General features: G+C 37.6%; 1 protein-coding gene across 1 annotated transcript in view; it reads right to left on the minus strand.

Annotated features, from left to right (window-relative positions):
* LOC134225891 (patched domain-containing protein 3) overlaps positions 1-13304 on the minus strand; it is a 308883-nt gene that overhangs the window by 109620 nt on the left and 185959 nt on the right. The window contains exons 4-5 of the mRNA XM_062706320.1: positions 2616-2830; positions 1996-2357 (exon numbers count right to left, since the gene is read on the minus strand). Coding sequence (XP_062562304.1) covers positions 1996-2357; positions 2616-2830 — 577 coding nt within the window. The remainder of the gene's footprint in view (positions 1-1995; positions 2358-2615; positions 2831-13304) is intronic.

A 13304-nucleotide genomic window follows, 5' to 3' on the forward strand; every position in this document is an offset into this window, starting at 1 on the left:
TGGTACTTGACTCTTGTTCTACCATCATCGCGCAGGTCGATTGTACGTAATGCAGATGGTTTGAGCAAAAGCAGTAGCCTGGGACCTCATTGCGCATCTCCTTTCGACAGCTCTTTCGCATGATAGTTTGCTCGTTGCGAGTCGAGGTACGCAATGCCACCCCTGAATCGGGTAATGGTTACTCCTTAACACTTCTATGTTAGCTTCCCATACTGTGATGACTGATTTCGTCCAAACCTTCTCCATCACGAATGATTGATACGCAGTTCTCATCTGTTTTTGAAGATTTGAAGGGTGTATCATGGGGCTGCGTCTTCCGTTTTTACTGAATTTTTGATCTACAAGTTCTGCGCCCTTTAAAACCCTTATGTGAGTGACGGGGTACCCATTCTGATATTGAAAGTTAAATAACTTGAAGATAAGTTCAAATACTATGAAACTTTCTGACATCTCGTAGAATGTTGAGACGAAGCGACGGGCAAAGTTTGATGTCTTGGTTGCGGTTAGAGCGCTTATTAGGAGTCGGAAACTATTTATACTTATACCCCTTAAACGGGTGACGGGGTACTCGGGTACCCAACCATATAACAGAGGGCCTGTATGTTTACCTGAGTGTTTGATTATATGAATCTTTGCGTATGTCACTGGGACAAAGGCTGCTCAAGTGCATGTATGTATTTTTGGAGGTGTGTGTGTGTTTTAGAGGCCACCGGGTGGCCACCTGAAATATCCGGAACATCCGTAAAAATGGTCAATTCGTAAATTCCATCGTACAGCGACGGGATTTTTTTAGAATCATTTTTTGCCGAACCCTGAGTATGGAATTGATACTTCGACATACATGCGGACCATTGTGTCCACTGGGTGGTCCCCTGGAAGATTCGGAACAGAATGGACAGAATGGTCCGTATGTGGGTCAAAGCATCGATTCCATGCTCAGGGTTTGGCCGAAAATGGTTCTTAAAAAGTCCCGTCGATTTACGATGGAATATTCGAATTGACCATTTTTACGGATGTTCCGGATCTTCCAGGGGACCACCCAGTGGACAGAATGGTCAGTTTGTGGGTCAAAGCATCGATTCCATGCTCAGGGTTCAGCAGAATATGGTTCTAAAAAAAATCCCGTCGCTTCACGATGGAATTTACGAATTGACCATTTTTTACGGATGTTCCGGATCTTCCAGGGGACCACCCAGTGGACAGAATGGTCCGTATGTGGATCAAAGCATCGATTCCATGCTCAGGGTTCGGCAGAATATGGTTCTCAAAAAATCCCGCCGCTTTACGATGGATCTTACTAATTGCCAATTATTACGGATGTTCCGGATCTTCTGAATTCACACAGTTCTCTGGAACCACACTCACACACATGCGCAATAATAATAAAAATAATAAAATAAATGCCCATTATAAGGCGGTTGGGTACCCGGGTACCCCGTCACCCGTTTACGGTGGGAAAAATCGAAACTCACATAAGGGTTAAACGAATACTCAAATCAAATAAGCTAAAATGAAATTCATTATAATTTCGTGTTGTTGCGGATAAAATTTAAGTTGTATTTTTAATAATTATTTTTATTAAATTGAAATTGTATCACAAGCAAATTGCCAGCCAGTGTAAAAGAGCGTAATTTAAAAAAAAATCGTTTGAATGAGTAGCGCGTGACTTCGACAATTGAAAAGAATAAATTTCTAAATATAATTTTTTGATTTTTCTTTAGAATTGATTTAAAAAATGACAAATATTTACATACATAATTAGTTTGAGTGTGATTCTATCATCTAGCAATTAACCTTTGACATATTATATATTTATATATGATTTTCTAATCCTCTAGAAATAAAGTGAAAATAAGTTTTCACTTATCCAGGTATTGCATTATCAAATAGACTACCAAAAAAATACACATTTCGGCCCTTAGCGATCACCGTGCATCGTCGTGATTTGGCAATTAGCCTTGATTTGGTTCCTTCCCGGATCCCGCCATTACTCACCTGAAGAGCGCCATCAGGATGAAAGTCGAGCTGAAGTACGGCACGACCGTTCTGGTGTTCCGTTCGAGCTCGTGATCGAGCGTACGCGACGCGAACCGTGCGACCGCAATGTGCTTGAACACGCCGTTATCTTCCGCGTAACCGACCGCGTCGAGAAAGGCGTCCTCCCAGGCGGCACCGCGCGCGTCCTGCCGCTTGGAGTCGGCCGTCACGAAGTACACCATCTGCAGCGACGGCACCGAGATGATGATGTTGTCCTCGGAAACCTGCGTCCCGCCGAAGAATATAGGAAAAACATGCGCGTCCCATGTAACTGGGTTGAACATGACCGGGAAGGTCAGGTTCAGCTCGCCGGCTTCAACCTGCAAATTGGATTAGTAAGGCGGTTAATATGATGAAAAATGTATTGCTAAATGGAAATAAAGTAGGTCTAATTATAAAATTGTGATGAATTGAATGTTTGCCACTTATAACATTAGGTGAGAAATGTAATAAATCAATCTACATTTGATATTAGCTCTTGCGAACAGGATATTGGATAACAGTCTATAACAAACCAAATGGTATATAAAACAAGGACTGAATGCAGGATACGGACCATCAAAACCATCCGCACTTACCTCTCCAATTATCTGATCCAGATTCAGGATGTCGTTTAGGAAGCACTCGTTTTCCCATCGGGCGCACATATCCCGATAGGTGAACGTATCACCATCGTAGTGGACGGTTGTATTCTGAATAATCCCATCGAGCTGCCGAAGTTCTTTCCAAACTTCACTCCTCAGTAGATTTTTGTCCTCATCCTTGGAAACGATAATCACTCGACCGAATCGACCTGTATGGGAGAAAAAGAATAAATACGATTTAAGTACGTTTGGTATACTGGCCGAATGGTATCAGCAGTAGGTGTCATTGCTCCAGACGAAGGCGTCTAAAGCCGTATTAAGTAATCGGAAAAATACAATGTTGCAGACATGCGTATGCAAATTGTATCAATAAAACTGCCGGTCGACTTGGTCTTTTCTGCGAAGGTGGAGGCACCTTGGTCGCTATACCGCTGCGATAGATCTCGGCACTAGGTTTGCAATAAAACAAGCATCACGATTACATATGATCGCGATTTTTTGCGCTTCCAATCCAATCATTGTGCCGCCGTACTTATGTACATACAAAGTAACTGATTAGGTGGTGCACCTTGCACTACAATAGGGAGGACTTAGGAAATTCCATTCGCGGTAGGTAAATAAGTATATTGACTATATCTGTGCCACTGCCATTGCAAATTCATGAGATGTGATCGGCAGCTGATGATTATGATCAACAGCCGGTGAACCTGAACGCTGTCGGTCCGTTCCATCCAATCGATCATCGAACGACTATCGATGGTGCTTAAGAGCGGCTGCTGCTGGCTGGTAGATTCGTTTACAGCCGCAAAGTATAAATTAGTGAGATAGTTTTCGTTCGTTCAACCATGCGTTTGATGGTTTCATGTTTCTCGTGTGTGCACAAATCGATTTTGTGTTTCAAGGATCATTGATTGGCGTAGAGCTCGATGAACTCGATTGGATAGCATGCAAGCCACGCATTGGGCCATTTGGGCTAGTGAAGAGGTTGTATATGCCGTTTTATTTGCGAAACATTTTCATCGCGTGTTGGAATTTCTGAAGAAAGAATTTATTTGAAGTAGCGCGATTGTAAATGTGAACTCAACAGGAAAACAAGATATGCGTATACTGCCGTAATCTGAAAAAGTGACGTATACGCCATTTTCCAAAAATGGTGTTAACGAGTACTACTCATCGAGCTCTTTAACAGAAAAATGGAAAACATGCATGTTGTAAAATGGCTGTTACGTCACTTTTCCAGATTACGGCAGTATAGAGGTTGAATTTCCTAAGAGTGCTACTTTCAGAGTTTACCATACCAAGAAACATTCGCTATAAAAAAAAACTTATGCCACACTTCAAAACTCCTCCCTCTAAAAGAGGGAGGGTCATCCTGAGCTTTTGACCAGTCTACTTTTTGTAAATACCATTCCGTTTGGTCATAGTTGAAACCGTTTGCATTTCAGTTGAAAATTAACCGAGAACGAGCTGTTTTAAGTTGACAAGATTCGTTCCGGCACTTTGAGGGTTAATGCGAATAATGTTTCTTTTCCCTCTGGGATTCTAACCCACAACCCTCAGTATGCTAGACCAGGCTTGCCAAGCTTGTGTCAGACTAGTGCTTCAAGCAAATTAGATACGAAGGACGTAGGGAATTAACTTTTATTAAGAATGTCCCTTGGAAGCCTCCGAGAATTTCTCTTAGGAAGTCAAAAGGATTTCGCTTCAAAGAACTTACCTCGGGAAAATCGGAATATGTTTTGTCATAAAGTTGAATTACTGACTGAAAATTAACATGAAGTTTATGCTGGAGAATGATGAAAAAATGGCTCCGGAAATCAGAGAAAACTCGCTCCGAAAATTCGAAAGAACTTCCCTCTGGAGATTTGAAAAAAGTTTCCTTAGGAAATTCGAAAGAACTTTCTTTCGGAGATTGAAAAAAAATCTCTTTAATTTCAATAGAACTTTGCTCAGAAAAACTAAAAATCTTCACCCAAGAAATTTTGAAAAAATTTCTCTGGAAAAACAGAAGAACTTTGCTCAGGAAATTAAAAAGACCCTCTGAGCGAAGAAATTAACTCTATATTACCTTATTCTGTATTTGATACCATACTCTGTTATGAACTAGCCTTGTATAAGAGGTAAAATACCAAAAAATAACACCAAAAATTGATATGCACAATACTTTAGGGATAATATACTCTGTTATTTCAATACCAAACACATCACAAATTATTATTCGTTTGGTATTGAAATACCTATCCGAGCACGAGAAATTGGCTCAATAATACCTAATTCTGTTATTGATACTATTCTCTGTTATGAACTAGCCCTGCATAAAAGGTAAAATACCAAAGGAATAATACCAAAAACTGATATGCACAATACTTGAGCTATAACAAACTCAGTTATTAAATTGAATTTCAATACCAAATGCATAACCAATTATTATTCATTTGGTTTTAAAATACCTAAGCATGGTATGCCTCAAGTATTCTGCATATAAGTTTTTGGTATTTTACCTCTTATGCCAGGCTAGTTCATACCAATTTCTGTTATCGAGATCGTCGCTCCTTCTTGGGCTTCCCTCCGGAAATAAGAAAATTGAAAACATTCGGAAGAATTTTCTTCTGGAGATTAAAAAAAATCCTCAGGAAATTTGAAAGGGCTTCTTTTCGGAGATTTGAAAAAGCCAAATTTTTAGGAAATTCGGAAGAATTTTTCTCCAAATATTCAATTGAACTTCCCTCCGGAAATTTGAAACAAAATTAAATCCTTCGGAAATAGGTATGTAAAAATTTGCCTCCAAAAATTTGGAAGTATTTCCTACCGAAATTTGTTTCTTTTTTTTCTTTATTAAGGTGTTTTCTTAATTCTAGATTTAGTTCAACACCGGAAAGGAAAGGAGCTTGAGGAGCTCCCTTCGCGGTCCAACCAAGGGTTCCGCCACGATGCCTATTTGTGTCTGATGAAAAGAGGGAAGGGTGGGCCGGATGGGCCCCCCTTGCGTGCCAACCTAGGGCTCGCCCGTTGATTTAATTATTACTATTTTGATTAATCTAACACTTTATAAAGCAAACATACCGAAATTTGTAAGAATTTTCTAACGTAAATTCAAATGAACTTTCCTCCGAATTTTTGAAAGAAATTTTTCGGAAAGTAAAAATAATTTCGCATAAGAAACTCGGAAGCGCTTCTCTCCGGAAGATCGAAAACTAAAAATCTTTGTTAATTTCGGAAGAACTTTCCCAGTCAATACAAGATCGTATTTCATGCCGTATAAGATACTAAAGTGGATTAGATATAGGTACTTCCTCATACAATATGTACGTATATCGCCTCCACTTAAGCATCTTATGTTGCATCATATACGATTTTGTGTGTCCTATCTGGAAGATCTTAAACGTGAAATCTTTGAAAAATTTTCCTCCGGAGATTCGGATTAATTTCCCTCGCGAAATTCGAATGAAATTACGTCTCCGTAAAAAAGAGTTAGGAAATATTTACTTTTCGAAATTTGGAAGAATTTTCCTCGGGATATTTGGAAGAATTTTCCTCGGGATATTTCGCCGGAAATTCGGATAAATTTCCCCTCAGAAAATCGGAAGCAATTGTCTCCAGAAGTTCAAAAGAATTTCACTCCAGGAATTTGGAAGAATTTGCCTCCGAAAATTCAAAAAACATTCACTCAAAAATTTGAAATGAATTTTCCTCCAGAAATTTGAAAATTTCCCTCCAAAAATTTTAATGAACTTTAGAAATTGGGAAACATTTCCCTGCGGAAATTCGGAAGAACTTTCCTACGGAAATAGGGAAGCATTTCCTTGAGATAAAAATTCGAAAAAAAATCATACGTGAATTTGGAATGGAATTTCCTCCAAAAATTCGGAAGCTTTCTTTCCTCCAGAAATTTGGGAGAATGTCTCTCCTGAAATGAGAAAGAATTTTCTTTCGAATATTAGGAAGTATTTTGCTGCGAAGGTTCGGAAGAATTGCGCTCCGGAAATTTGAAAAACTTCCTCCAAAAACTAAAAAAAAAAATCCTCCTGAAATTCGGAAGAACTTCCCTCCGAAAGTTTGGAAGAGTTTTGATTCAAGAATTCTGAAGAACTTAATATTTCTCTGCGAAAATTCGAATGAATCTCTCCTACACAAATTTTAGAGGATTTTTCTCTGGAAATTGGAAAGAATTTATCTCCGGAAATATGGAAAAATTTGCCTCCAAAAATTTGGAAGTATTTCCTACCGAAAATTTGAATGATCCTCCCTCCGGATTTTTGGAAGAATTTTGCTCCGGATCACAAATTCGGAAGAACTTCTATCCGAAAGATCGAAAACAAAACAACGTTGAAAAATTTCCATCTGAAAATTCGAATGAAATTCCTTCCAGAAGCTCAGAAGAATTCTCTTCGTAAATTGGAAATAAAATTTCCTCCGGAAATTCTGATATTTTCCTCCAAAAATTTGAATGAGCTTCCATCCAGAAATTGGGAAGAACTTTCCTACAGAAATTCGGAAGAATTTTGCTACAGAAATTTGGAAGAATTTCCCTACCCATATTCGGAAGATATTTTTTACACGAAAACAAAAGAATTTGCTTGCCAAGAATTTGCTCCCTCCGGAATATGCACAGCATATGTTTCGAAATGGACAAATTGATATGAAATTTGCGAAAAAGAATCCACGTGTCTTGGAGGGACTCGAACCCTCAACCTCCTACTCTCTAGATAGGCGTGATAACCCCTACACAACAACGGGGTTATCACGCCTATCTAGAGAGTAGGAGGTTGAGGGTTCGAGTCCCTCCAAGACACGTGGATTCTTTTTCGCAAATTTCATATCAATTTGTCCATTTCGAAACATATGCTGTGCATATGCACAGCCAAGATATTTAACAAAAAAATGGTTTTCGTACGGCCGAGTTGCCGAATAATATGCAATTAATTGTCCTCCGGAAATTTGGGAAAAAATTCTAGGAATTAGGAAAGAGTTTTTCTCCGGATATTAGAAAATATTTTCTTAAGAATTCACTCCGAAAATTCGGATAAATTTCCCCTCGAACAATCGGGAGCATTTCCTCACGAAAATTCCAATGAAATAACGTCCAGGAATTCAGAAGCATTTGTCTCCAGAAGTTCAAAAGAATTTCCCTCCGGCAATTTGGAAGAATATGCCTCCGGAAATTCAAAAAAACATTCCCTAAAAAATTGGAAATGAAATTTCCTCCAGAAATTCAGAAATATCCCTCCAAAAATTAAAAGGAACTTCTCTTAAGAAATTTGGAAGAATTTTCCTGTAGAAATTGGGAAAAATTTCCATACTGAAATTTGGAAGAATTTTCCAACGGAAATAAGGAAGCATTTCACTGGGAAGAAAATTCGAAAAAAAAATCTTCCTAGAATTTGAAATAGAGTTTCCTCCGAAAATTCGGAAGCTTTCTGTCGAAAATTCAAATGAACTTCCCTTCAGAAATTTGGGAGAATATCCCTCGTGGAATGAGAAGTCCGAAGTCCGGAAGTTTGGAAGAGTTTTGAATCTCTCTCTGGAAATTGGAAAGAATTTATCTACGGAAATATGGAAAAATTTGCATCCAAAAATACCTCCAAAAAAGTATTTCCTACGAAAATTCAAATGATTCTCCCTCCGGATTTTTGGAACAATTTTGCTCCAGAAAATCAAAAAAATTCCGAATCACAAATTCAGACAAAACATCTTTAAAAAAATTCCCTCTAGAGATTTCGACAAATTTCCCTCTGAAAATTCGAATGAAAGAAATCTAGAAATTTTACGAAATTCCCTCCAGAAATTCAGAAGAATTTCTCTACGAAATTTGGAAGAATTTTTTCCTCCGGAAATTCAGATATTTCCCTCCAAAAATTTGAATGAGTTTTCATCCAGAAATTGGGAAGAACTTTCCTACAGAAATTCGGAAGAATTTTGCTACGGAAATTTTTAAAAATTTCCCTTCTCATATTCAGAATATATTTTTTACGCAAAAAAGGAGGAATTTTGCTCCAGTAATTTTAAGTAAAATTCAAATCAACTTCTCTCCGGTAATTTAGCAAAATTTTCCTGGAATTGAGAAAGAATTTGCTCCGGAAATTCGGATAAATTTCTCTTGGAAAATCGGAAGCATTTCTTAACGGAAATTCCAATGAAATAACGTTCAGGAATTCGGAAGCATTTATCTCCAGAAGTTCAATAGAATTTCCCTCCGATAATTCGGATTCGAAACCCATTCCCTCAAAAATTGGAAATGGAATTTCCCTCCAGAAATTCGGAAATTTCCCTCCCAAAATTTGAATGAAATTCTCTTCAGAAATTTGGAGAATTTTTATCCAGAAATCTATGGAAATAAGGAAAAATATTTAAAAAAAAAATCTACCGGGAATTTGAAATAGAATTTCCTCAAAAAATCGGTAGCTTTCTTTCGAAAATTCAAATGAACTTCACCCCAGAAATTTGGGAGAATATCCTTCCTGAAATGAGAAAGAATTTTCTTTCGAATATTAGGAAGTATTTTCCGGCAAAGGTTCGGAAGAATTGCGCTAAGGAAATTCGAAAAACTTACTCCAAGAATTATAAAAAATCCTCCTGGAATTCGGAAGAACTTCCCTCCGGAAGTTTGGAACAGTTTTGATCCAGAATTTGGAAGAACTTTTCTCTGACAATTCGACTTCTCTCCAAAAAATTTGGGACTCCTCCAGAAATTCTCTCCGGACATTGAGAAAAAAATGCCATACGGAAATGTGGAGAAATTTACCTCAGGAAATTCGGCAGAATTACCTCCTAATATTTCGAAGAATTTTACCCGGAAATTCGGAGGAATCTCCAATCGAAAGGATTACCCTCCTAAAATTTCGAAGATTTTATCTCGTCAAATTTTGAAGAATTTCCTTGCGGAAATTCGGAGGAGTCAACAATTGAAAGAATTTTGCTCCAAACATTCAGAAAGATTTCGTAGGAAAACTTCCCCCCTGGAAATTCGGAAGAATATGTATCCCTCCTAATATAAGAATGAACTTCCCTCGGAAGAATTCCGCTCCCGAAACTCGGAAAAACTTTACTCCAGAGATTCGAAAGAATTTTCCCTCCGGAAATTCGAAAGAAAATATCATCCGGGAATTCAATCTACCGACATTTGGATGAATTTCCATCCGCAGAAATTTGGAAAAAAAATCCTTCTGGAATTTGGAAGAATTTACCTCAAGAAATAGGGAAGAATTTGCTTCTGGAAATTGTAAAAAATATCTCGATAAATAAGAATGAATTACCAAAAAAAAGATTCGGAAGAATGCCGCTTTGGAAACTCGAAGAAATTTCGCTCCGTAAGTTCGCCAAAACTTTCCTTCGGAAATACAAGTTAAGTTCCTCCGGGATTTTCCCTCCAAAAAACGAACTTCCCTTTGAAAATTTGGAAGAGTTTTGTTCCGGAAATTCGGAAGAACTTTTCTTAAATTCGAGAAAACTTTCAAAAACTAGACAATCGAATGAACTTCTGTCCAGAAATTTGGAAAGATCACACTCCGGGTAATCCGACAAATTTCCTTCCGGAGAATTTAAATAAAAGTCCAAAGGAAATTTGTCGGATTACCCGGAGTGAGTGATTCAATTCCGCAAGGAATTTCTTTAAAATTTTACGAGATAAAATCTTCTAAATTTTAGGAGGGACATGTTTTCGATTGGAGATTCCTCAAAATTTCCGGGGTAAAATTCTTCGAAATTTTAGAAGGGGAAATTCTGCCGAATTTCCTGAGGTAAATTCCTCCACATTTTCATATGGCATTTCCAAATTTTTATATTTTCATATGGCATTTCCAAAAATTTGGAAGAATTTCCCTTAGGAAATTTGGAAGGTTTTCGCACCGATAATTCGGCAGTGTATGCCTCCGGAAAACTGGGAATTCACGTACCTAAATTTGGATGAATTTCCATCCGCAGAAATTGGGAAAAATTTCCTTCTAAAATTTGTAAGAATTTAGCTCAAGAAATAGGAAAGAATTTCCTTCCGTAAATTGTAAAAAAAATCTTTTCATAAATAAGAATGAATTACTATAAATAAATAAGAGATTAGGAACAATGTCGCTTTGGGAATTTGGAAGAAATTCGCTCCGGAAATTTGAAGGAATTTCGCTCCGTAAGTTCGTCAAAACTTTCCTCCGGAAATTCAAGTAAAGTTCCTCTAGGAATTTCCCTCCGAATATTAGAACGAATCTTCCTTCAAAAATTTGGAAGAGTTTTGCTCCGGAAATTTGGAAGAACTTTCCTCCTTAAATTCGTGAGAACTTTCCAAAACTGAAAAATCGAATGAACTTCTGTCCAGAGATTTTTTTTTTAAATTTGGAAAAACTTCTTTCCTAATGAACTTTGCTAAGGAATGATTTCGCATCGAAAATTAGGAAACATTGACCTCCTAAAATTTGTAAGGTTTTATCTCGTAAAATTTTGAAGAATTTCCTTGCAAAAATTCCAATCGAAGGATTTTTCCTCCGGTAATTCAGACAAATTTCATTACGAAAACTCAGAAAGGTTTGGTAGGCAAATTTCCCTCCGGAAATTTGGAAAAATATGTATCCCTCCGAATATAGGAATGAACTTCCCTCGAAAGAATTCCGCTCCGGGAACTCGGAAGAATTTTATTCCAGAGATTCGGAAGAATTTTCACTCCGGAAATTCGGAAGAAAAATTCATTCAGGAATTCAATTTACCTAAATTTGGATGAATTTCCTTTCTGGAATTTGGAATAATTTATCTTAAGAAATAGGGAAGAGTTTCCTTCTGAATATCGTAAAAAAAATCACTTCATAAATAAGAATGAGTTACCATAAATGAATAAGAGATTAGGAACAATGTCGCTTTGGGAATTGGGAACAAATTCGCCCTAGAAACTTGAAGATATTTCGCTCCGTAAGTTCGTCAAAACTTTCCTCCGGAAATTCAAGTAAAGTTCCTCTTGGAATCTCCCTCCGAATATTAGAACGAACTTCCCTTCAAAAATTTGGAAGAATTTTGCTCCGGAAATTCGAAAACAAATTTCCTCCTTAAATTCGTGAGAACTTTTCAAAACTGAAAAATCGAATGAAGATTTCAGAGATTTTGATAAAATTTCTCTCCGGGTAATCAGAATAATTTCCTTTAAATAAGAAGAGAAGAATTTCAAGAATTTTCTTTAGGAAATTCAGAAGGTTTTCGCACCGATAATTCGGCAGCGTTTGCCTCCGGAAAACTGAAAGAAATTGCCACCGGAAATTCGAAAAAAAAATCTTCTAGAATTTGCTTTCAAAAATATGGAAAAAAATCCCTCCGGAAACTCAAAAAACATAAAATCGGAGAATTCCGTTTCAAAAATTTGGAAGAACTTCTCTCCCAATGAACTTTGCTCCGGAATGATTTCGCATCAAAAATTAGGAAGAATTTACCTCCTAAAATTTTGAAGGTTTTATCACAGAGAACAGACGTTCATCTTCATTCGCGTGGTTGTGTAAAGTTTGTACTGGCCATTTTAAAGTAAGTGGTTATGCCTCCGTTGCGCAGTGCTAGTGTGCTGATGAATATGATTAAAAATTGCCGTGTTTTACTTTTTCGGCTGTTCGGTCACATTGAGAGTTGACGTAAAGTCAATGTCAACTTTCTCCACGAACAGCCTAGATAGCCGTGGTGTCGGCAGCTGGTTATCTGCTACAGAATAACATTACGGATTGCCTGTTCTAGTGCTAAAAGTCCACCATACAGGTGACCTCTAATTCTTGGTGTGATGCGGCTTAATGCTTACCGTGCCTACGAATGAATGGTTAGGGTCTAATAAGAACTCAACTGCAAACGTGAGCCTGTGAAGCACCAGGGCCCCCTTCACAGTATATTTTAGCCTCGCTGCGCTAACCGGAGCTATGGCGTAGTTGACTTTTCACTTCTCCGAGATGAATCGGCTACTCTTATTCAACTTCATCATGAGGTTAAATAAGAGTAGGGTTATGAATATGTGTTTTAAATTAGTGTTCAACAAATTGTCACCTATATGGATTCGCATTATGCGTTTTATACAATGTGCTTTGTGTATGTTACCTATATGGATTCGCATTGCAGCCTTTTTTTTCACAGTGTACTCTGTGTCTCTGTCCTCGACGTTTGGCTTCGGCTACTCTTGTTCAATCTCAACGTGAGGTTAAATAAGAGTGGGTTATGAATAAGTGTTTCACTTAGTTTTCAATAAATTGTCACCTATATGGATTCGCATTATGCGTTTTTCACAGTGTACTCTTGTGTCTCGTCTTTGACGTTCGGCTTTTGGCTACTCTTTTGTTCATCCTCAACGTGAGTGTGGGGTTATGAATATGTGTTTTACTTAGTTTTTCAACAAACTTCCACCTATATGGATTCGCATCATGCATTTTTTTTTTACTATGTACTCTGTGTGTCACCATATGGATTCGCATTATGCGCTTTCACAGTGTACTCTGTGTTTCGTCTTTGACGTTCGGCTTCAGCTACTCTTGTTTAATCTCAACGTGAGGTTGAATAGGGGTGGGATTATGAATATGTTTTTTTCACTTTCAGTTTTTCAACAAATTTTCACCTATATGGATTCGCATTATGTTTTTTTTTTTTGCCAATACACTTTGTGTATGTTACCTTTTTACGGATCTGCATTATGCGTTTTTAACAGTGTACTCTGTGTCTCGTCCTTGACGTTCGCTTCGGCTACTC

The sequence above is a fragment of the Armigeres subalbatus genome, chromosome 3 (assembly GCF_024139115.2).
Source record: "Armigeres subalbatus isolate Guangzhou_Male chromosome 3, GZ_Asu_2, whole genome shotgun sequence".
Lineage (NCBI taxonomy): Eukaryota > Metazoa > Arthropoda > Insecta > Diptera > Culicidae > Armigeres > Armigeres subalbatus.